The following is a 27,172-nucleotide window of genomic DNA, read 5'->3' on the forward strand; positions in this document are numbered from 1 at the left end:
ATTTCATAGTGAGCTATCTTGTCTCGTGTATCGACTCCCTTTCGATTCATAAGTGGACGTCTTGTTTACAATTGCAGTCACGCGAAGGATCAATGAAACATGCTGATTTCGATAGGGAAAACTGCAATCAGCCGGAGCTCATTTAAATGCAATGAAATCACGATGACATTAATTATCTCCCATCGACCGACCTTCAGATTTCACTACAGAAAGACAAAAGTGTGGCATTCCGTCACGTCGCGGACGCTAGTGGCATGGTGACGCGGCGCTCGAGAGAAATGCGGCCGAATTCGCGACGATTCATTTGACACAATGCCGGTTCATCGGCACTACCCGTCTACCTATACCCTTAGAGGCGTCTTCACAGGTGCGTAAGCGCAGGTAAAGCCTCCGCCCCGCACCCCCGCGGCGCCCACTCACCGGCCATCTTGAATTCCGTTCACTCAGGCTCGCGACTCGCGCCCGCCGCACGTTCTAGCAACGACCGCTCAAACTTTACTAATTTTAGTGTATAAAAGTGTTCATAAGTGTCATGTGATAGTGTAGTGTTTGAAATGGAGTCCACTCCGATCTGCCGGTGCCGTGTTTTGTACCTTGGCTCAGCGGTGCCGCAGCAGAGCAAGGACGGCTTGCAAGGCATCCAGGAACCTTTACGCGAATTGTATCCGGAAAAGGGAGCGACAACCGGCGGCATAGACTCGTGGCTTTCAGTGTGGTCAAATGGAATTTTGCTAGAGAATGTCGATGAGAGCGGCTCGAGAGTGTCGCGATTTTTTCCCATATCGAGCCTTCATTATTGCGCAGCCGTGAGACGTGTCAGTGTTGAGGGTGCGCCGAGATTTTTACCTTTAGACTCTCCGTTCGCTAGAGCGCCAGCGGCAAGGCGACCTCCTTTATTTGCAGCTGTTTTGCGCCGCACTCAAGGAATCAAAGTTCTCGAATGTCACGCCTTTATCTGCAGGCGTGAGGCGGCAGCCAATGCTCTAGTACGTTGTTGTTTTCACGCGTATGCGGATAGTTCATATGCTAAGCGCTTAGAAGCAGAGCGATCACCTTCACAACTCCCAGAGCCAGATGAAGAGGTTGAGGTTTATGACGGGGATGAAAATCATAAAGTTTGGATCGGAGAAATTGAGAGAGATGATGCGAGCGATGAGATTCCGCATCCCGCTCGTGCACCTCGACCTCGGCAGATAACCCGGCCTGCCTCTGTGCCACCTCCGCCCCCGCCGCCTGAAGAGCCTAAGAAAAAGGGTACGACAAAAAAATCTAAAAAGAAATCATCTGCATCGGCAGATGAATTATACGCGACTATGCCAGGTCCGGCGCCCATGATGAATGGTAGATCTTTAGGTCGAGCCCCTCCAGCTTGGGCAGCGGCTCATCCTATGGTGTTGGTTGCGCATCCTGCTGCAACTTTACCACATGCGCGGCCATCTACTCTTGGTCACAGAGGTCGTGTCCCGGCTGCTTTAGCTCCAGGTCCCTACGGCCCAGTTCCGCCTCCGGGAAGAGGCAGAATTCAATACGCGACCGTCGACCCAAGACGCTCCAAACCGCAGCCGCCTGCTCTCAAAGCTGCTCAAAGTATGACGACTTTGGAAGCTGTTGAAGACGCCAGCGGAATATACAGAAAAAAGGGTCATATGAACGAGCGTGCTTTTTCTTACAGTATAAGACAAGAGCACAGAAGTCGATCGCATGGATCTCTAGCAAACCTTAAATTCGCTGCTCCACCAGAGGTAAGTTACACATATATATATATATATATGTACCTAGGGTAAATAATAATTAATTCTTATAGTTTATACTAGTTCAATATGAACCAACATTCTAGCTACATACATTAATTTATGTAAAAGAACATTGTGTCTTAATGAAAGCATTAATATTATGAAAATAAATACTAAAGCGAAAGGTAAATTAGCAAATACATTTATTTCGTTATTATGAATAATGACAAACATTTGTCATTAATAATTTAATCATTAAACTAAAATTACCACTAATAAATTAGTTTCTAATGCTGCAACATTAACCCACATTAAGCTTTTGCGTAACCATGGTTATTGAGTATAATTAAAACTTATTGACGAAGTCGAAAGACGTTACAGCGAAGAAGAGATTGCGTTGAGTTTTGTAATATTTTTGGATTACTCAAGTCCACAAACATTGCAATAATTCTGTAGTAAATACACGCGTTACTAAGACACGTTTTTTAATACCGCTATGCAGATAGTTTGGTATTTTTCCTTTTATGAAGTCATTAAAAAGTAATAATGATTATTCCATAGTAAGAATTTGAATTTTCTTCAAAAATTTTCAAGTTTTACTTACAAAGCCTTCGAAATCACTTCCGGAGACACTTCTAATGACGGAATAGGAAAGGTCATTTACTTATCATTATGAAGTCATAAGAAATGTAAATTGTGTTTATAATTTACTGGCATCGTTAATAATATACGCCTAGATATATAGATGATAGATCCTTGTTCTGTGAGCAAAAGAATTGATTCATTTATTTTCAATACGAATGTTATTATTGTTTTACTACTACTAAGATTGTTTACGATACTATCAATGCATATAGTGAAATAAAAATAACAACTGAAGGAAGAATTAACTTTTTACCATTTTCAACGAAATCTTTCGAAATTGTTTTGTACCAACTGTAATTCAAAAATAATTATGATTTAACTCACGTAGTTTAAGAAATATAGACGCTGATCAGCAATGCGGTTACGTCGATTAAGGAGGCTGGCACGCGGTCAAACCAGTTAGAAATGTCGCTATTGATGTTACCACAGATTTAATTCAATCGATATATATATATATAAATTACATATTACGTTACGATTTCAATAAAAAATAAATTGCTAACATAATCTATGACAATTGCTAAATAATGAAGAATCACTGTTTATGATCTGTTCTAAGTTAAAGCCTGTGTTTCTAGTGTTATTCTATCAACATATGGTAGACAGCAAAACAGTTCATTTGACACACCATTCTTTTCTGAATTTGGTACGCTTACGTCTTAATTATACTTTTATTATTAATTATAATAATAATGATTACCAAATAATATTTCATTCTCAATATTTCGTAATTCAAATTTATTATTTTATTAAATAATACTTATTTTAACGTACACATTTTGAAAAATATCTACGTGAAAGTACAATAATATCCGCATAAGAATATGTTCCCAAATATCAGTATTCATAATTACTTAACTAAAATAAATCACAATATGAATAAGCTATAGTTTTAACTTCAGGAATTTGCATCTCAAAACACAGCCATTAATAAACATATATTAGCTCATCATTACGTAATCATGGAATGTAAAAAAAAATATAGGCATCAATTAATAATAATAGCAAATCTATATTTTGATGTAGTATTGTCTTTTATTGACATAACCTTTGCACATTTAAATAAAATTATGTTTATATTATATGAAGATATTTATAATAATACATAACTTTAATCCGGTTAAAAAGTTTTTTCTTTATATATTTTGATGTCTAAGACAAACACGTCATTACATTATAACAATATAAGAAATAGAATATATAGAAAATAGTTGTATTTTAATTTTAAATCGTAAAGGTGATAATAGTCAGTAATATTAAAAATAACCTTTATGCAAAATCGTTTAACATTGTACTGAATATATTAACATGCAATGTAGTAATAAACTGTTTGAAATGTATTGCAAACTCAGGATAACGATTTCGCTGACCTCGCTGTTGCCTTTGGCTAATAATTATTTTGTAGTAAGGTACCGTTATTTAAATTATCGTCGTATATACAGATGTAGTTTTTTGACACCACCTAGAAGTAGTGTTGCCCAAAATCGGTCTTGGTCTTGCAGTCTTGGTCTTGTTCTTGCGTTTTTGCAAGACCAAGACCAATACCAAGACCGCCTTATTATAGCAAGACCAATACCAAGACTGAACCCTGCAAGACTTGAGCAAGACAATACTTAAGCCTGCAAGACTCTTGCGTCTTGCAGTTAAGACAAACTGAGATTTGGGCGTTATTAAGTAGGTATTTGGTTTCAATCCCGATTTTGAGAAACGTTCCCCAGTATCAAAACCGTAGGTATCACATATCCTAACACTAAACTAAGGGCTGCAGTTGGCAACGTGCCGCTCGTCTGAAAGCACCCTGAAACGTATTGTATTGATTAGGTAGGTAAGTACTTATTATATTTCAACAATTTATTAAGTAGGTAGCGTGTTAATACTCACAAATCTGTTCCCTAATAACTTTCTAGCAAAGTTCATATCTTGTAGGTATCTACCTATAATAATATGTTATGCTTGTTTATGTCCAGATGTGCAGATCTAACGTTAGTACCTACTCGTAGGTCGGTATGTGCTTAAAATTATAGTTAACAAAATTATATAAACATCATGTAGGTGTGAAACTTATGTTTCAAAGTTTATATTATTCTTCTATTTAGCAAAATTTAAAACTAACAGCGAGTCGAGTTACGAGTAGGTCTAGTAACAGTTTCTACGGCAGCCAATACTATGGTACAGACGCCAGCACATCAAGCTACTACAATCTATCAAATTTCTTCAACAGATTTTCAAGTTTATCGCTAAAGAATTAAGGTTCAAAGTTGATTGGGGAAATGTGACGTTCTGCGAATAAACTGTTGGTCGGTCGGTGTATTAAATACCTACTTATTTGATAATTTACCGACAAAGACGCGGTTTGCAACAAGTGTAACACAGCATTTGACACTGAGCGCCGCATTCGCCGACAAAGAGTACGGACAGAGGCACACAAATTTTTACCTATTTCTGTAGGGTTGGTATAGGAGTATAAAATTAAATGACCTTGAAGATGTCCCAGCAGTAGGTAGGTATAAATTGAATGCTCTGAGTTTTTTTTATTTAAATACATTCTCACACTGGCTTGAATTCGAACACTACAGCGTTAAAAGCTGTCGGGCGAGATGATAATTAATAACTAAGTAGGTATTGCATCTATTGAATTGCGAATATTTTGATTTCGAAATAATCATTGTTAATATCGGTAAATGATAGATAGTGAGTGATACCTAGGTACTAAAATGTGAGCAGCAAGATTGAAAAGTGTATATGCCATGTCAGTGCTTTCAATAAGTTTATTTTAAAAAAGCTCTCTAGTAAGATTTAGAGTTTACCATTCAATTACACACAAAAATTATGAAAAAGATATTTAGACTGAGTACTTAGGGTCGATTCGACCAAACAAGAGTAAATCTTAATCTTAGAATAAATCGTCAGTTAATCGAGAGTAAATAAATTTTACGTTTTACCAACTACAAATTCTAAGAATAGTGGGCTTATTCGGGAATTGTAACTATACCGCCGTTTCGCACGGAATAACAGCTATTCCTAGAATAATTTAATGGCGTCAGTCAGTCCAATCAGCTGATTTCTATCATTTCACAAATATGTGTTCTGTGTTTTAATTTCAAGTCAACGCAACGCACTAAATTAATAGTCTGGCATTGTATAATGAAACGTTTAAACAATTTATTATTTATTTTTAGATTTTTTATTTTCTATAATATTAGAATGAAATTCAACTGGGCTCAACAGAAGTTCCTTTTTAGACGAAAGCCTCAAACAAACAAGAAATAAAAACTTTTTGTTGTCGTTTGACACCTGTTAAAAGCTACTTTTTCACACTATAATACGGCAAAATCGAGTTGACATGATGTATGCTCTTACACTGTCCCGTTGTAGAACAACATTTATTTGCCGAGTTTTATTTTCGTTCACCATTTTCTTGCTATTCGCGTATTGTTATTCCTAGCGCAATTATACTATCGATTACGTGGACAAACGACTATGGATTTACTCGAGATTAAAATCATGGAATAGATTATTCTTGGTATAGTTACTCGTGTATAAATTGAAGTTTGGTCGAATCGACCCTTAGGAAATTAGTAGGAAAAATATTCTATCGTGGATACCTAGTTATTGAAAAGTGGATAAACGTTGTGTTTACTTAATTTTATTTTTCTGTGCTAATGCCAACATTGACAACCCCACCAAAATAGGTAAAAATTTAGTCCGCTTCTAGACTTTGTGTTGCCGCCGTCGCTTTCATGTCAAAGGTCGCCGCCACTGCCCATGTTCTAATGAATAAAATAAGTTTCCGGGTGCTCAGAACGGACGCAAATAGATTATGTTGTCCTCGCAAGGAAGAATGTAGTCGTAAGGATAGGTAGATTTTATAAAAATTGTTGTAAGTAATAAAAATATACCTAGTTTATATTATTACTAGCTGGCCTGGCGAACATCGTACCGCCTAACAGTCGATTCTTTATATTTATACTTATTCTGCTATTCAGGACACCGGTCTAGCTAGTAAGATAAAAAAAGAAAATTGATAAGACAACAAATACATTATGTCAAAAAATAAAAATTTACCTTCCCGGAACCCCTCCACTAACACTTGAACTTTATGCTATGGTATTAAAGTTCAAATTCACTTTTAAGTATTATTACGAATATTTTGTATGGGAATATAGAAAAGTGTTGTTTTTAGACTGATTCACTCAATTTTATTTTAATTTTTCTCCGTAAGAACCATCTTCGTACTTCAAGGTATATTATTAAAAAAAATCAGACAAATCGGTCAAACCGTTTTCATGTTATGTCGTGACAACGGAAAATGGGTTTCATTTTTATATATATAGATTACCTATTATACCTTTTTAAAGGACATTGCACTGCAAAATTGGAAGTGGGTGATTTTAACAAACTTGAAACGTGCATTACGCATTTTGTTTTAAAATCATCGAGAATTGCAGTGTCGGTTTATCAACTTCTATCGTACCTATAAAAATAATCGTCGTGTAGGTACGACGATTATTTTTCTAAGGAATACAATTTTGTTGTAGTAGGTACCTACATCGTTTCTTACTTACACATACTTTAACGACAGTACCTACGTAGCAAAGCGCGCCAGTCACGAGTACGACAAATTGCCTAAAAAATGTACCTACGCACACTGTAATGAAATCTGCTAATCTCAACACAATGCCTGTAGCCTGCCTGCTATTATTAGTTGATGAACATTGTACATTGGTGAATGTTCCAGGATAGCCCGCAAGCCCCCACAAATAGCAATAGGCAAATAGGTATTTGCAAGTCTTGCGAGACTTGCAAGACTCTTGCTGCAAGATCAAGACCAAGACCAAGACTGAGAGCGCAATACCAATACCAAGACCGAGACCAGGTGTATTGACGCAAGACAATACCAAGACTGGCCTAAGTCTCGTCTTGGTCTTGCATTTGGGCAACACTACCTAGAAGGCAATTAACCTTATTAATGAAGCATATTTTTGTAAGACAATTTTTATTTTGAAAAAGAAAGGAATCTCCATTAATAGTTTTTCAATCATTCGTACATCGAACCGGATAAAATGCGACCATAACACTACCTTTTAAATATCAATCGATAAGGTTAAATTCTTAATTTTTTTTAAATTATAGAAGTTGCCTTCTTAACTTAAATTTACATCTTCATTATTTGGATAACTACTCTTCTGTATAAAATTATATACAAGAATTTAGTTTTTAAGAGAATTTTAAGTAGCTGACACAGATATTCGATAATACAGTAATGACGCGTTGAACTCTTTTCTATGATATTTTTGTATCTTTCAAGGCCCTATTAAACTTTTCTACTCGTGACAATATTTGTTTTTCTTATATATATCTGGAACGAATTGTATATATTGGCATAGTAAAACATTATACATAAACAAAATATAATAAAATTAGGTACATTTAATAAATCTTCAGACATCATTGAGACAAAACCACGAGCTCAGCTTGTCATTATCGTTTCTAATATAATAATTGCGAAAGTGTAACGACTGCGATTCGTGCCAAAAATTCATGTATTTGGTCATTTTGCAGTAAAAATCATTTCACCGAGTTCTCATTCATTCTCTAGACACAGTTACACTGCACTACTTTAGATGCGCGTGCGACCTATTGTCATAAGTACAAATTTACCTATTTTGTATTTGTTGAAAAGTGAACCTTATTGCAATGAAATAAGAAACGACACGACCGCCTGTGGTGGATGAAGGCTAGGTGGTGGGTATATTTTTATTAAATTTAAGACTAATGCTATTATGACATTTATCACCACGTATTATGGTAGATTATAGCTTAAAGTAATTATTAATTATCACACGAGTTGAACGGTCAATAGTACACGGTCAGTATGCTTTTCACTAATACATATATAAAGACAATAATATTATAATTACCCCTTCATTAACGATTATAAATGCGGATTTATTATATTTTTATACATATAGTTCGCTGCTTCGATCGGTGTTTAGCGACAACGATCGCTGTAAATATTGAAAAAAAAAGTATATTATAGAACTGGTAAATTTCTGTGTTAGATTCTAGAAAATAACATTTGACATTTTGATGCTTTGAAGTCAATATAAAGTGTATGTTACGGAACTGCCTTATTTCGATACCTCGTGATTAAATTACCTGCAAAATTTGCGCATAATTGACCGTCAAATTGGACAATGGGATTTTTCCTTTACTTTCTGTGTTTTGAATAATCTTTGCTATTCACTGCGATTGCGCTTAAATTCTTCCAAAGTGCCAATATTACAGATTCTGGATATATTATTAAGTAGTCGTGTAGGATAGGAAGGTTAAATTTCTCTAAATATTTTTGGTGTTTATATATAGTAGTAGCTTGCGCAACTTTGTGCACTAAGAAACAAAAACAATTGTTCTATTTGCAAGGTAAAAGAGACGATCGCCTACTTGAATATTAAGAGAAATTACACACATATACAGTGAAAACTCTTTATAACGATTTCAAGGGACCGAGCATTTTAATTCGCTATAGAGATTTTTTGTTATAGGGAGTGAAGAATTAATGTATGTATATTGGGTTAAACCAAACAAGTTTAACTCATTTTTACGTTATAGAGAGTATTTCTTTATTTCCATTATTTCATAGTTCTTATTTAGACAGCGTCTGTATCAGCCGTAGCGTCTATAACATGAGTTTAGATGAAATCAAAAAAATGAAGGTCAAAATTAACAAGGCATCGGGCTATTGTTTTGGAAAAGTAATTATAAATACAGTAAAACAATAGGAAATCAAAATTCAAGGCTTTATAAAAGTCCTCTATTAATTCTCAACCAAATTTAGCTTTTAAGGCTAAAATTATATATGTTAAGAAAATATATATACGTAGTACAAACCTTAAGTAAAAAAAGGCAAATAAAACCCTTTTAAAATATAAAACATTAGTAATTTAATAATGTAAATACTGTATACTTGATTGAAAATTAAACTTAAACATTAGTTGTAAAAGATAGCGAAATTTATAAATTATAATTCCGATAATTATTATGGAATGAGTGACGTCTTAATGTTCGGAGAAACCTTGAAATTCCAATGCTGCCTCTTAGCAGTTGCACAATCGTGTCAGTCATTTTGTTGTAATAGAAATTTAGTACTAAACGTTTGGATAATATGAAAAATACGCTTGAATAACTGTGATGAATAAGGGAAGTTGTGAACTGAACCTTTTTAGGTTTAATATAGAAATTAATAGTAAAAAAATACATATATCAGATACAACACGTATAATTATCACAGTTTTAAAATGATTTAGTTGAATTTAAAACTGCTAAATTGTCACGACGCTTTCTGCCTTACAGCAAGCATGTTTAGGCATGGTTAATTATTTTAAATGAGTGATATTCACGTAAATAATAGTCAATTTCAGATAAAGCAAATGATGACTATGCGGGTACGGCTACTATTTAAAACGACTAATTTTTTTCTAATAATAATACGAACGTATTGTCAATACCAGGCATTAACTATCTTTTTCTCCGTATGAATACTTTTATTTATAAAAAAATACTTTTGTATATCCTTTTAATATAATACTGATCTAGGTTTTTTGTGTCGATTATGTTTAAACAGCGTAAACTATGGCGTCAAATTTTCGTAGTAGAAAAACATATAAAATAAGACAGACGCGGTCAGCAAATGTTTTAAGGGCTTGTAACAGTGAAATTGACATTGAAGTATCAATTACGCACGTGCTATAAAGTAAATGAGCGTAACGTGTATCACTTTTTAAATTGTAGTTTGTTAGTAACGATTCGATTTAACAGTTGACCTACGTCGTAAAACCACGGAGAAATTTTTACCTCAATGTCCTAAATATAGACAATCTTAATGACAGTTGACGCAGCAGTTTATCGCAGATTATAAAAAATTTGGAAGATGAATTCTGTTTTCAAATATAAAATCAATTTATGATCTGTTTAGAATTGACGCATTCTGACGTAAAATACATCGTAACATAATTATCACTGCCACAATTGTATTAAACGTTTATCTAAAACTTAAAAGATTTATTAGATGTATACCTACTAGAAATATTGATTAACTTGACAAAAATAATATACATTATCATCATATTATTATAGGTATCAAGTATCTTGTTTTAAGAATGTACCGAATGTCGTAACATACGTGGAATTTAAATGAGACTCGTTCGAAAGCCAGGATGTCCGATCGCTGCGGATACACTTTTAAAACCAGATATTTTAATAGGAATCACAAGAAGTAGGCGTTGCAAATATTTTGCAATGCTTGATGAATTGAGAATGTCGTAATGAGCCGTAGACATTTATTAATTCTACATTAATAAGGTCATTTTACATTGTAAAATATGGTATTTAGTTTAAATAACTCATTAATGTTAAATAGTATCCTCACTTTTCTAATCATATGAAACATTTCATTGTAATTTATTGAATGAATTAAAAGGGACGATGGCCGAATGCCACGAAGAGTTATTTTGAGGTCGGGACGGACTTTGGTATAGGATGTGTGTACCGCCTAGGGAGGTGCCCTTGGACAAAACAAAGGCTAGCGCGGCTGTAGAGCAGGCGAAACATAAAAAAAACTCTTTCTCTATCCTCCTAGTCTATCCTCCAACTTTATTCGCTTTGGAGTAGACTCTTGGGCCGTAGGGTTCAAGTGCATAGGCGTTAATTAAAGATTTAAGTTGGCACTGATACTAACGGAGCTGGTGCTTTCCTCGATCAACGAATAAGTATCGCAATACAGCGAAGAAATGCCGCCAGCATTAAAGGTACACTGCCACAGGGACCAAATTCTTTAAATTTATTTAAGTTTTTTTTCCATTTTTAATTATAATAATAATATTATAATTAAATACTAATTAAGTTAAGAATATTGTAAATACTTTAAAAATAAAATATAGTGTCAGTAAATAAATACTGATTTCGATATTGTAAAACGAAAAAGTCAATTGACTTGAGTTGGAGTATTATGTATAAAAGTTAATAACCTACTCTATAGGTAAACTAACTAAACTTGTAGGTATAGTACCCATTAGTTCTTATTATGAAGTTTATTAAATTTTCATCAGTGACGTAAATTAGATTCTAGAAGACAAATAAATATGATATAATAAGAATAAATAATATTTATATATTAACAAATAAAAGAGCAGCATATTTCACGTAATCCATATTTATTATAATGTCTCAATAAAAACACGATGTAATAACATTGTTTAGTAATTTTCTCGGTACCCATTCACTGATTATACAATTTCACGGCGGCTCATGATGAAGGTAACCGTGAAATCTACATTTATTATGCGTAAAAAAGTAAAAAAATCGTTAAGCTATAGTTATACAAGTGACATTTAAATATCTATCACGAATATGAATTTATAAACTTTATTAAGCATCAAATTTCAGCGACAATCCTGATTTATAGAAAACCTTTTTATATTTTAGTTTTTTTATTCATCATAACAATACAGTTTAATAAACGATTATTTTACATGTAAATAAAAATATATTCTAAATATAAAATTGTCCCGGCAAAAACTTATGCCACAGATTATAAGATTCTCCACAAAGAATCTACATTTTAATACCACGAATGCAATGTACAATATCGTTTCGATTACAAAATTATGCATTGTGAAAATGTGTATGAATATATTCAATTGCCTATTTTATTTTAAATTAATTGTTACTCCAAATTAAGTAACGATTTATATAATTCAATTAAATTTATTGCCGCGGAGGTTTTTAACTTTATAGTGCGTGTTCCGTCACGCATACTCATATTTGGAAAATTATTACAGTTAAGCAAAACTGTATCACTTTTGTTCTCGAAAATCATACACTAAAAACACGGAGTAATGTTACGGTATTGGTTATATTATGAAAATAACATCGAATCATAGTAACACACTTCTGAATTCAAGTTATATAATAATGCGATATATGTGACAAAAGAATACGTGTTTATAAAAGCTTCTTATTACACTGATTTTGATAACTCCTACCTGGAATTTAAAGTTAAAATGAAAAACAAGATAAAAATAGAAAGCGATGTTACAATGGATATCATATTTTCTATATTTGTAATGAAATGAAAGCGGTTGTCATTTATTATTAGCTACGTTTTTCTGTTATTTTCTCAATGCGGCTTTACTAATAATATACGTAATATTACGATTATCAGTTTTAGTAAGAAACTACCTACTACTCGCAAAGGTTTAATACTAAAGATAATCACACGAAAACCGTTAATATAAACTCACTTTTGCGTAAATAAATTTAGTGTAGGTATTTGTTTATTCTGTGGACTTGTTATTATTATTTATTTCTTTAGTAAGCCAACTACTTGCATAAAAATAGTAATTACAAAAAATGCCAACAACGGCCTACCATAGTGAAATTCAATCTTATACATGTCTATGTGTGTGTGATGTGAGACTATAAACTTGATATTGTACTATGTATAATGTATATGCTTTTATATCTGTAAAAATGTCAATATAAAAAAAAGTTATTGTTGTATTATTTGATCAAAATACGAAGGTAGATTTGACAAACGTTTTACGTATAAAGATCTATGACTGGTTTGAACTTGTGGAACCCTAATTCTAACGATTTATCTCCAATACCATCAAACAAACTAAGAACATCACTTAAAAATTTTCTCATCCTCAATTATTTTTTTGAAAGCAATATTAGTTATTATCGGTTTGAGATGAGAATCTACTTTGTTTTATCAATTGTGTTGGATTTTAACACTCCTTAACAATATACGATAGATTTCGTTTTAATTGTATTATTTTGTGCGAGTACCCTTTTTATATCCGAAATAAAATAAATGCGAATTGACTTTAAGTGCATTTAACATTACTTACATAATCTACGTGTGAATTATAAACAAGTCTTAAAAAGAAGTCAAAATTTGCAATCTATGAAAAGCGACATTAAAAAACGTGTATTTAAAACACGTACATTATTAAATTGGAGGACTCTGCGACTTATTTAAAATTAGCTTTGCGGCATGAAGTAAATCATTTAGTGCTGGACCAGTGATCAGTCAATTATTGTTGAAAAATGACCGTTAATAGGTGTGGATAAGGTGGCATATTGAAATGAGTATTTAAGAATTTCCTTCACGGTGCCTGGGCACATATTATGTCGACAAGTTGTGCCAGCATGCGTGGTTGCGCAACTATCTCTTGGTGTGTTACGTTATCGACATAGATTATATGCATATGTGATTTAATGCTTTCCATAGTCATATATTGAAACCTAAACAGCTGGTAAGATAGGTTTATTATTTTCGTTACCATTATATTTACTTCATAATTTTCCTAAACCTAACCAATGTCGAATATTGTTATAAATTTCCATTAGACTTCTTCACGGAGAGAAACTTCGTGTGGAAAGTCCTTTAAATAAGTTTTCTTTAAACGTGTAATAATAAAATATTTAATACATTAATCAAAATATTTTTTATTCAACATGTTTGCTCAATTTAATAGAATCGCATATTTGCAACTATAAAAGGATTAAGCACGCGCAAGGAAATATTTTTTACTGCACAGATATTATTTTTTATTTTAACGCTTAAAAAGTTAAATTCAAGCTTAACAACACCATAGAATTAACATTGGAATGATCGTGAGAAATGGCTTATCTTAAACCCGATGCCTGGAGATTGCATTATTTATCGAGTATCTTGTAATATGTGATAAATATGCAAAAGACTCATTTGCATGCATAGACCGGGTACATAGTTTATATGCAAGCTCACCATAAACGTAAATACTAATTCGTTGCATTTTTACATGTGCGATTAATGAAATGTCGCCTTAATTGAGACACGCAAACATGGACCTTAGTGTTTGGATATAAGGGTTAGTTGAATTGCGACTGTGTAAGCCCAAATGAGGCCGTTTGTGGCATGAGGGCACGCCTATTGGAATGCCAGTTTCGAACTCATGTTCCTAATACTAGCCTACGGTTTCCGTTAGCTATTTTGACCTTTAACACAATAGTTAAAGGATATTAATTCGTTTAATAATGTGATTTAAAATAACCATATTATAATATAAATTACAATTACATCAATGTAAATTGATTGAAATTGTTTATTTTACCTCAAATAACTAGAGTTTATATTTTTTATTAATCTTCAAGTCACATTACAAGCTCGATAGTCTATCTCATATATGGATGCAGTTCATAAATGTAATTCAATTTTATTTATGAATAATATATTTATTATTTATATTACCAGATAAAAATATTTAATGTCAAACGGTCATTGCTCTCAGTTTTGGCGGGAGAAACTTGACGGGTTTTGTGTGTTTTACTTTCTCAGTCGCAATCATTACCTTCACAGTTAAATCAATAAAAAGTTCGCAAACATCTAGGTTCTATTTGCTAATAGAAATTAATTTGAATAATTATAATATCAATAAGCACGTACTAAAAATGTTTTGTATTCATGCAAGTTACTAACTTAAAAAAATATAAGTATAACTGATATCTTGTATCCTGTATACATTCTCATGTGTAATTTTATCTCCTGCTCTCCTGTTAAACATGTTCAGTCGACGTAAGCTACTTGTATTATTTTCACCCAACAGACCATAACAGACTAAAACCATAGAGAAAAACTAGAGTAATTTCAGCTGTTATACCTTGTAATATTTAGCTTTTTGGGTTTTAATAAGCTTTCTAGTTTACTATTTAATCAACTGATATTTAGCTTTTAATATCGAAATAAAAATAATTTCTCGACGATCAGAACGATTGGTAATATACGCCTCATAGTGATGTAATAGGTATCGAACCCAAGCGCATGTGTACAGTATATATATACATACCAAACGGTAAATCTACGTATTCCTGCTTGGCTTAAATTATCTGTAACTATTTTGTTTAAACATCAATGACAATATTGTAAATGTAGTCTGCCAGATCTTAGAACCTGTTTAGTTAAAGTTTTAGAGTACGGGTTGAGACAGCTGTGCCTGTAAAAGCACAACAACCTTGAATGAGCGCAGTGCTACAATACTGAATGGATAGACAATAGCGACCTACGAAACGTCATCAAATTGATATTTTAATACCGACAATGTGACAATGAAATGTACTAAAACTATCTACATATTTAAATAAAAAAAACACGATTATTTCTTGTTCATATATTTATAAAATAAATTTTATTAACGGAAACATGAGAGAATAGTACTATGTATTTTTAAATAATTCAATTACGAATACAAAATTTACTTTATATTTGAAATTGTAACAAACTATAGCCAATGCGTGGTAAACTTCTTTCTTATAATTTTGTATTTTTTTAAAGATATTTTTTTTAATTTATTATTTAATTATAAACGTTTGTATAATGTTAATAGTATGTATATGTATACACATAGTTATTAGCTATGTATTTACGTAAAACAACGAGCGAGAAACATATTTGATATAGCTTTTTTACACATTTAATATTTGTAATCCTGCATGTTAATTGTCAATGATTTTAGAATTACAGTAGTATTTATGATATTAATAATTCAGGGTTATTTGATTGTCAATTGGTCTACCTTGAACGGTTTCAATTGGTATGAGGAATTATAATTCTTGTGGTCTTAATTAAAAAACACTAAAAACAAATTAAGAATTATGATTCGTTGCACGAAAAGTAATAATAATTAAATTGTTTTGCGATCTAACATTTAACCATCCCACCCCCTGTATATACGCTAATGATTATCTATCAATTGTTTTTTGTTTACTATGCTCATAAATATAAAACATTAAATACCGTGTAGGGTAAAATAGAAAGTAATGTTTCGAATACAATAAATGTTCATTTATATTAACACTTCGCATGTGCGTTTACAATATTCATTGAGTAAATAAAAATGTCTTGGCCTCCGAAACGAGAAACTTCCACCGCTTTCTGTCTTGAGCCACCTCCTGACAATTTCTTGATTCAGACAATTTTTAGCTCGTAGAGCCAGCAAGGGGAGTGAGTAAGTGTAATAGAAATCTTTTAGAATCTACAGCTTTTCTAGTTTATGAGACACCGAAGGTCTCTTAGGCAAACTGTATGAAGACTTTAAAAAGCTTTGGTAGCTCACTTTAGTTCTCTAATGTTCAGAGGTCTGGATTACTCCCAGTTTTGTATCTTCCATAGTTTATGTAACATGATCACCTAGATCGACATCTTTATATAGCATAAAGTGAACTATTAGGGACTCAAACAAAAAACTTATTACATTATAAGTATACCAGCGGCGCTACAATCTATTACCTTCTATTACAATGAGATAGTATGATGATTAGATGAATGTCTCAAAAGCGAGGCGATATTTGTGAAATGTCACAACAAAACAATGACGTGGGAATTGTAGTTTGTAACTGTGCTCAATTTAATCAATTAACTAGTATCTTTTTCTTATCTGTTGTATTATTGCATCTTGCAATCTAAATCGTTACTAGCAATTATTGAAAGGTAAAATTGAGTTGTTTTTAAACCCTTTTCGTGTTTCAATTGTTTTTGAAAAGATCATTCTGTTTAATATAATTACTATGTTTCTTAATTCAAAACTACTTACTTCATAGTAAACGGATTTAAATCCGTTGATTAACCTTAATATAGACTCTTGAGACAGCTGTTATTATAATAGGTATTTCCTGTCCTACAAAACTCGGTAGCCTTACGAATAATAATACTACATCTTTGTCACGTAGTCGTAAAAGACCCACAATGAGACATTTAAAGTTTCGTTGTATCTTCAATAGTATTCTATGAACAATTGTACAACAAATAGAACAAGATTGGGTAAACATTTGTTACTTTATCAGGCGCAGTCTACAAAGTACACTTTAAACAATTATAGAATATAGGAACATTTGAAATCAATATTAACTTGAACCAGCACAAGTATGTTTGAAGGATTTTTCAATTTCATGCTTAATTTATACTCATTATGCGTATGTCGATATTTTTCATTTATAATCGTGATGAACCAAAAAAATGACCTTTCGCTTCGATTGAGGGGCGTAACTTTGTCTTCTGATTGACGTGAATCGAAGATTAATGTATGAGATTGTATTGATAAGCTATATGTTTTATATACACGAAATTATTCAGATCTTATTTGATCTTAAGCTGTAAATAAGTAAAAATAAAACTAATTAGAATAATTACATAGACTCACAGAAATTACATATTTAATTACTATCAGACTGATTCGGATGAAAATAGATTGAATGCTGCCGCCACATTGGCTTTGTACCGTCGTAGACCGGAAAGAATAGTTAATTGCAATACAAGCAATTTTTGTATCGTAGTCTGTGTAATATGTATATGAAATCGTTGGCTATCATGTCTTGGTATAATATCAACGGGGTTAATGTGATGCTAGGGAGCTTACTAATGGTATGCTCTTGATGTTTTAATTATACGACGAATGAGAGAAATAATGACAAAAGAGATTCAGCTACCTGTAGCTAATCTTTATTAAGACATACATGAGATATAACAATCCACAAATGCTTTCCCTCTCCGTAACTGTCCGCCACAAAATATCGCAAGCTGTCTAATCACCACCAACGGGTTTGCGTTATCACCTATAAATATTTTGACACCGTCAACTTTCTAAACGTAGGACTACAATTGAACTTTTTCTTAGCAAAACAGTGGCTGAAATGGTGTGGTGCGAAGCGCAGCAAGAGCCCTTTTAGGGGCCGTTCAAGTATTACGTAAGCACTATAGGGGGGTCTTTGATTTTCTTATTTCGTGATTACGTCAACAGTAATTATTGACTTTTTTACACATATTACCCACATTGTCTATGCTTGAAAACGAAATGCATTTTCGAGGATTCCTACAAAAACTTAATACGTTTATGTACTATTATTTTTGAGAGCTTTGCTTTTGCTGACAAGAGGAAGGGGGGGGGGGATAAATTGCATTAAATCTGCTTACGTGATGCATAACGTAACCCCTTATTGCATACTCGTACCTATGTAGAAGGTGGATCTTGGTCACTATTCCAATGTCTATAAAAAAACATTTTAAGATCTGAAAGTAACGCTTACTTGATCAGTTTAAAATTAACTGTGCGCTATCAAGTTTTGTTCATATGACATTTACGGCAATTCAGCTTTCCATCTAAACCAGCCTTGCTTCTTTATTGCACAACATATTTTTTTCACACATTTGATACGAATTTCTAAATACCAGTATTTTTAACGTGAGATTCAGTGAGAGAACCGGGCAATTAACAATTTGACGCAGTATTTCCTACGTATTATATAATGGATACGTAACATATAATCAGATCAATGATGACTTCTCTAACTATATTTAATATTTATATGTCATATGAACTGAATTTTTATAGAATAGATATATGTCAAACAATCTATGTAAGACGCCATTATCTATATAAATCCATACGCAACTAATTAATTTGGAACTTGATATTTTAGAATTTAATGAAGAAGGACCTAAATGGTGGTAATTTCCAAAAGAAAAAAATTATATTAGTAATTAGTATCGCAATATTTTAATACGAAATACTTTTATCATAGATGAAATATTTTTAGTTAAATTATGATAAGTATAGGCCAAAGCCAATTTATAAATGTTTCGTAAGCTACGGTCTAAAATGAGGATCTATCAAAAATCTATGACTTAAAAAAATACCTTTATATATATAAAAATACATTTCTATTCAGCATAAGAGTGATCAGTCAGAATATAACAAGAATTGATTAACAGCTTTTACCTTTGCGTTCACACTTTCTTTTATTTCAACATGTCTGCATTGAGATGTTTGGTCGTTAAATAATGCTCTGTAGTTTATGGAAATAAGGCTGCAGAATTTTACTTCAAATCAAATCACTATAGTCCCTGGAACTTATTAGTTGTAATTAAAACTGTGAAAACTAGTGCGTAAACGACGTTCTAGTTTTCATTTTAAACAGAACAATTAATTATTCCAAACGAAAGTCATATTACCCCGCTTTAAAAGAATAATTAACAAAACAGACAAAACAACGTCCCTGCTCCATACTTTAAACAATGGTTTACATGTTTACGCTACTCATCTGGCCGAAATGATAATTCAAGATTTCACCAAATCATTACTCGTATTTGTTATTAATGATATCAAATTGAGAATTGTGTAGCGTTGTGCAAGTACCGTAGTTGCATTGCCGTCAATATAGCACCAGTTATCGCAGGATTCACGGCCCACTTCTGAAATGGTATTGCAATGTGTCCAATATCGTATGCAGGAATGCGTTTTGGAAATCGTTTTCGAATTAACATTCTCTAGTTATACTATTTCGAATATGGGCGTGTACTTCGAACGTCATTAGACGTTATTATGACAGATTTTGTAGGAAATCTTCCGTATCTAATTGTATAAATTTTCATACAGAATTTTGTAACAGCCGGGTACATATTACATTGATTTTTTAACGTATTACCTACATAGTATCTTCCGCTAACTTTAAGGCGGCTATTTTTTTTTTCAATATTATATTTTGTATTAATAAGGACGAATAAGATTTTCAGTTGGATCAACACGAAAAAGTCCTCTAGCAACCTATATTTGTAGTATCAGTTTTAGACCAAAATATTAATAATTCTATATTTCGATTTCAGGTGGAGACAGGTCGTGAAGAGTTGAAAAAGGAGCGAGAGATCATGCAGCTGGTGGCTGGGCTACAATTAAACTCAGACGAGATCGAAAGACGCGAAATACCACCACATATGATGAGAGGGCGACATGCGCCAAGGTAAATATAAAAAAAGACAATTTTTGCTCAAACCTAACATGCAAGCCTCTGTTAATATAATAATGATAATGTATCAGTCTCATTGATAATTTCTTATGATGTGTATGTGATATGGTATCTAGTTTAGCACGTCGAAATATAAAAATCCTTCTTCGTGTTTGTTTCAAGTCAGTTAAAAACCATGGTCTTTGCTTTAAAAAAATAATAATACGATAGTTGAATGAAACTGACTTTATCAAAATATGTTTCTGTACTTGCTGGTAGTCGTTTGAGTAGTACTATTTTAGAACTACTACAGTAGATTAACTACAATAGTACTTTCAGAAATTTAAGTAGCATTGAAGTAAATAGAGTTTTTTTCTTCTTTTCAATTTCTTCATATTTTTATCGCGTGACGTTTACTTGATTATAATGTTTTATTTCTGAATTTCAGATAACATCGTGCCAACGCCGGCAGTGCCATCTCAACAAATAGTTTTGTCCCGACGAACAGGCGAAACATTGTTCGACAGTACATAAACATACATACGATATTAAATATTGTAACTAACAAGTTATTGGAAAATGTAAGTCATACGAGGTTAATGGATAAAGAGTTTAGTCTTGCACGAGTCAATACTGTATCTAAATAATTTAATACAACATTTCGATGTTTTTTGTACAGCTGCGTTCGTTTATATTGATTTTTATACATGTAAATGTTGAAAAAAGCGCATATTACTTATGTACCTTTGTTGAAAGTCCGGTAAAAAATATGTGTACACGCTGTTTGGATTAATACAATGATACACAGCAAAAAGGTTGTATTCAAAAAACGCTATATAATTTCTTTAATAGGATAAATGGTAATTTCATTTATTATACAATATCATAAAATACAAGTTAGGAAAACTTTGTTACATAATATTGTTTAACTTCAGTAAACGAGTGTAAGTCTGGCAAATTAAATATTGCCAAGATCTGAAATAAATTTCTGGAAACCATTGTAGAATTACATATGAAGTAACATAATTAAATTTTTCCCCTGTCATGGTGCTATACCTGTTCCTGTGACCTGGATCTGATTTATATAAAATTAAAAAATGCCTAAAAACATATTATTGAAGTGGCAATGTCAAAATTCTTTTAAATAATAGAAAAAAGATGCGACAAAAATTTAAGTTTAATTTAAAATTTAAAATCGGTAGAAAAATCTTATTCTTATGTTGGTATTTAGAAAGTGCCAAACGGTACTTCGCATTGCGAGAGACCCTTTGTGTTATGGTTATGACTCATAAACCTATGTATTGATTGCTTTGTAAACACCTTTGTTCACATAGAAATCTACAATTTGCAAAATAATGGGATTTAAAAAAAATATTCATAATGTGATCAAAAACTATGCGATATTCATTTATTAGCTAAAGCTTGAACATCATTATATTACAATCAAGTTACAACGGCAAACATTTTGTGGAAAAGTGGATCTTCCGTAATATTTAAGTGAATTAAAACCTCCTTTTTTCAAAAAAACAATCCAACTAATACCACTCTACCTTAATTTAACTTCTTATGAATACAGTTGTTAATTCTTCAACGTATAACGTTGTGTTTACTTCACAGAAATGTTGCCACTTACCATTCACTTGTTTTTACCTAATACTCCTAAGACATGACTGATCTTGGAGCTCAGTAAAAAACTAAACAACCAAAGATGTTATATCGAACTGCATCTAGATATCACTTATTAATAAAACATTAAAATCACCCGCCTTCGTTTCTAGTAACTTGTCTTAGAAAAAAGAGGAACAGAACATCTTTCTAAATGATTTAGGACCGTAGACAAAAAAACTTACGTACGCAAATGGCGTACCAACGATCAATCGGATTCTTATTTGTATTTTTTTTTACCAAGCTTGAAATAATATATCTCCTTACAGTGTTAATACGATAGGGTCAAGCTTGTTGCAAACTACTTTCGGTCTAAGGACATGAAAAGGGATGTGAGAATGTTAAACGATGTACAATCGCGTCTTCTTAGTGGTGTTTGTGATTGGAATTCAGATGTTTCGATGAGTTAAATTCTCGCGACTGGAACGACAGACTTAATTTAAAAAAATACCGGGACTTTTGTACTAGAGAAATTCCAATTTAGGCATTGTGAATAAACATAATACTTTTAACTATATTCGATTATATCTTAGTATTACGAATAACATAAGTTGTACCTAATATTTACTACATTGTAACCTCATTTAAATAGAATTCAAAACTGTACATAAGCATTGTACAAATAATAAGAATGTATGTAACAAATAATATTTATATTTGCATTTGTTATATCAGTTACGACACGTTAATAATAAAAATAATTGTAAGTATGAATTCTGGTGGCATGTAAATAATGCATGTAGGCTATGAGTGCCATTAATGTAATTGATTTTCTTTCATACATCGAATATTACCTGTATTAAGAATAAGGTGAAGTGTGTACAGAAATTAAGAGTATGTAAGTCTTGTTTATTTTAGATAATGATGTATTGAATATATGCTTAATTTCAAATTGAATTATAGGCTATTATAATAATTGAGTTTTTTTTTCTACAACGAACCTTGAGCAGCCTTTTAATAGTTAATATAATCGTCATGAGCATCTTTTTAAACCAATGTTAAAGTATGATTTTTCATTGAAACTAAGTTTTTGTGGTCAAAAGAACTTTTTTGATATCATATGGTGTCTTATTATTATATTTAATATTTTCTAATTATTATTACTATCGCCATCCATTCCGTTCCATTTTCAAATGAGATTAGACTATAAGCGCCATCTATTTATGTTATGTTCAATCTATAAATGTTGAATTTTTTTAAATTATAATTCTAGTACATATACATATATATAACATTGTCAAAAGTTAATCTTCATTTCATCTAGGTGGCGCTATAAACAATTAGAATGAATATTTATATTAATCATTAATAAATAAAATGTTTGTAGAAGGATTTTATTTCTTCTACAATGTTTAGTATTAATAAATAACTTCTTCTTCAATCCTCTGAAGATCTTCTTTTCGCTAACGATTGAAGAAACTATGTATTGAAGTTTTATTATATTTAGATATACACCAAGAGATGGCGCTGCAATACCTTGTCAATGTGGTCATTCTTACATGCGGGGTTCCGCGCTTTACATCGCGAGATATTTTATAAACGGATATGCTAAAAGCTTGCAACTATCTCAATGTTAAACTAGTAATTCGGAAGTTAAGGCTTTATTTCTTTATATATAGAAATATTTTTGAGATGACAAAAGTGCATCCTTCAATATTTTATTTTTCGCGTTTTCTTAAGATATCGATTTTAATTATACGGCAAAGAGGCTTTTGGAATGTATGCTTTAAATGTATTGTATAATGTAATTTTTAAGTAATATTTATTTCATTTTTATTAATTCATAATAATTAGCAAAACGCTAATTGACTTGGTGTAATTGAAGCAAAATTCAATTTATATGAATACCCCTTGTATTCAAGAAATAGTGATGCGACACATTCTCTTTGGAAAGAAAAATAAATAAATACTGTCAGGCTTAGCCTAGACATTATATACATATTATGTCGCAGCCAACTATCTTAATTAACCGTTCAATCTAGCGTCATTACTAAACAGCGCTGTTTAACTAGTGGCCTTAAGGAAAAAATAAACTGGCCGGATAATACTTAAGCCATTGGTATGGTAGGATGACCGTAGAAAGAAGAAATTAACAAGATAAAACCTCTGACATAAAAAATCTTTATTGAATATATTTAAAATTTAAGGAAAGAGGCAAGCAGTGGTGTTGCAAACTCGTTGTATGTTTGATTAAGATAACGTCCCCTTGTAAAAGTCCAGAGTTGCGATGCCATTCAACATGGTTTCCTAATGATGGAATATCCTCCATTTTCACCGAACCTAGCTCTCGGCTTTCTACCTATTGCCGCGGTTAAAGGAACCTCTCAGGGGCCAAGAATTTAAATATGATGACGCAATAGTCGTCGTGGTACACGATTTTTAAAAAGCATTTTACCTTTAGTAACTAGATTTACATAGTGTATCACTCTGAAAGGTTATTGACAAAAAATAAAATAACATTTAATAAAATATAATTCAATTTATTTTGATTGAAAAACCTACTTTATAGACTAATAATCAATTAACTTTTAAAGAAATTATTTATTAACGGTATTCTATGTTTATCTTAATAATTTTACCCTGTTCGTAAAGACTTTATAACAACAACAACAACATACATATTTTAATTGCAAGATTGCCAAAAGTCACGCTCCAGATTTGATCTTTTTTGCCATATACTTTTCTATATTAAAGTTCAAAATTGTGTACATATTAGATCGTCCCTCATTAGTTTCAAGGTTAAAATCGTTTATATTCACCGACACGAGCATCTATAGATATAAAACTAGATACGCTAGATTATAATTAGAAATTTAATGAGCATTTGTCTTAATCGCCTTTGGTCATTGAAGCGATAAGTATACTAGAGTATAATTATGAACCGGATAACGGGTTGCTTACTCGATGCTGAGCGAGTTGCTTTACTAAAACGGATATTACAGTTTTGCTATTTAGTTAGGAGAAGGCGTATTTTTTTAAATTTATGTATTTATGCTTCATTACATTAAAAGAAAAACAAATAATATAAAATTATAATGGATGCAACGGGCGGCCTTATCGCTAACAAGCGATCTCTTCCATGCAACCCTAGTAAGAAAAAAAGATATTAAGGATCATTTAAATTAGGAGACTATTTTAATAATAAATAATAGTTTAAAAAAACTAAAAAACACTCTATAAAAAATATGGCACAGAGCGCCCCACGCTTTTTCACAATAATACCAGTATTTTTGTTCATTACCATTTTCAGCCTAAATTAGGAATTATTATATATTTTTTATATATTATATGTTTTTTATTTTTTAGTTAAATATTTTTTTCGGATTATTGCATTGTCATCGATCTTTGACAGGTGCGCAAAATTTGTATAAAATCTGTCCGTTTAAAGTGGGTCAAAATCGAGTCCGAAGGAGTCGGTTACATACATACATACATACAGGTGAAGCTAATATAAAGCGTGTAAAAATAATAAATGACAATCGACCGGTATCTATCTTTATACATGTTTATATAATTCTTCTGTGAGTGTGTATGTCACTGAACTTCTCTCAAACGACTGGACCGATTTTAATGAAATTTTTTGTGTGTGTTCAAGGGGATCTGGGAATGGTTTAAATTCACAAATCAGCCCGCCAGATGGCGCTGCTGTCGGTACTTTCATACTTTGCTTTACTAATTGCTTGAAGTATCATGCAGGACAACGTCTGTCGGGTCCACTAGTATTATTGTAAAACAGTAATACCTATCAATTAAAATTTTACAACAAGTCTCAAACTTTAAGTATTAAGTATATTTTGTTTTAGCCAACGCGTTCTTTATCTGCACCCTTATCATCAAAACAATATTTTTTTGTCTGGAATATATTATTGTAAAACAGTAATACCTATCAATTAAAATTTTACAACAATTCTCAAATTTTAAGTATTAAGTATATTTTGTTTTAGCCAACGCGTTCTTTATCTGCACCCTTATCATCAAAACAATATTTTTTTGTCTGGAATATATTATTGTAAAACAGTAATACCTATCAATTAAAATTTTACAACAATTCTCAAATTTTAAGTATTAAGTATATTTTGTTTTAGCCAACGCGTTCTTTATCTGCACCCTTATCATCAAAACAATATTTTTTTGTCTGGAATATATTATTGTAAAACAGTAATACCTATCAATTAAAATTTTACAACAATTCTCAAATTTTAAGTATTAAGTATACTTTGTTTTAGCCAACGCGTTCTTTATCTGCACCCTTATCATCAAAACAATATTTTTTTGTCTCGAATACGTAAAAGTCCGTGGGCGTTTGTAAAAAGAACATACATCCTTCGCGTAGTAAACTTCATCAACGTGTAATTATGTATTGAAAAATGTTTGAAATTATGAATAAGTAAACAATATTTGATGCAGAAAATGATTACATGTAAGGGGCTGATTGAGGAACTCCAAATTACCTGGAAACTATGTAACAGCTGTTATTATAGAATCATCGTAAAGTCTATAAAGCTTTGTGCAGGTTTAAGAATTGGCATATAAATCGTGTTGCACCCATGAAAAATAAATAAATAATTTTTATTACCACAATGAAATTCCATCAGGATTTATTGGGGTTTCTATTATTTCATATTAACACATAGGGAGCTAATCAAAATACGTGTTTCATTACACATTTTGAATCTATGATTTTCAATTTAAACTCAATAATATAAATGCCTAAGACAAACTCTCAAAAGTTCTTTATAATATCAATTTAAATATAGTAAGACATTTTTAGTCTGTGCGATGAATAAAAGTATTTTTTTTTAATATTTACATACGTAAAAAGAAACAAACAAAAATACGTATGTAGGTTGAACTTTCGAATACCATAAGGAATAATAGCAAACTCCAAAGAAAAACTTATTTTCTATAGCTTGCATAAGTATCCAGTTTTATTGGCTTAGAGTAATAGACCATCAATTACTTTTAATTATATAAGCTTTTAACTTATAAGGAGGGAGCTTTTAGTTTATTGTTTATCAGAATGCCAAATCGTAAAATGACTGCTTCACGACTGGTGTGAGCGCTACCGCCGCTGCAAAAACCGTTGTGCGAGTTCGAAAAGTGAGTTACAGAATCGCAAGGCAGATAGGTAAAACATGAAACTTTTCTACAATTTGAATATTGTTTGTATTGATTCATCAACAATCAATGACATAAAAGAGTAGTATATCTATATAAAACTATTATAAAAAAATAATACATGAAATTTAACTACGATAAAAGTGTTTATTCATATTTTCACTTTCATAACCTTAACTCGCTAGGGTACA

General features: G+C 31.8%; 1 protein-coding gene across 2 annotated transcripts; it reads left to right on the forward strand.

The window, feature by feature from the left end:
• The first annotated feature begins 424 nt into the window (after positions 1-424).
• On the forward strand, positions 425-22,779 carry LOC125059138. 2 transcript variants are annotated; one of them, XM_047663378.1, is made up of 3 exons: positions 425-1,742; positions 20,080-20,213; positions 20,647-22,779. In XM_047663378.1, exons 1-3 carry the CDS (start codon positions 555-557, stop codon positions 20,648-20,650), a joined length of 1,326 nt encoding a protein of 441 aa, XP_047519334.1. In that variant the 5' UTR covers positions 425-554; the 3' UTR covers positions 20,651-22,779. The 2 variants fall into 2 exon arrangements, with proteins under 2 accessions (XP_047519334.1, XP_047519344.1); XM_047663388.1 differs by lacking the exon at positions 20,647-22,779 and having other exon boundaries at positions 20,080-20,217.
• The last annotated feature ends 4,393 nt before the right edge of the window (positions 22,780-27,172 follow it).

Source organism: Pieris napi, chromosome 2 (assembly GCF_905475465.1).
Source record: "Pieris napi chromosome 2, ilPieNapi1.2, whole genome shotgun sequence".
Classification (NCBI taxonomy): Eukaryota; Metazoa; Arthropoda; class Insecta; order Lepidoptera; family Pieridae; genus Pieris; species Pieris napi.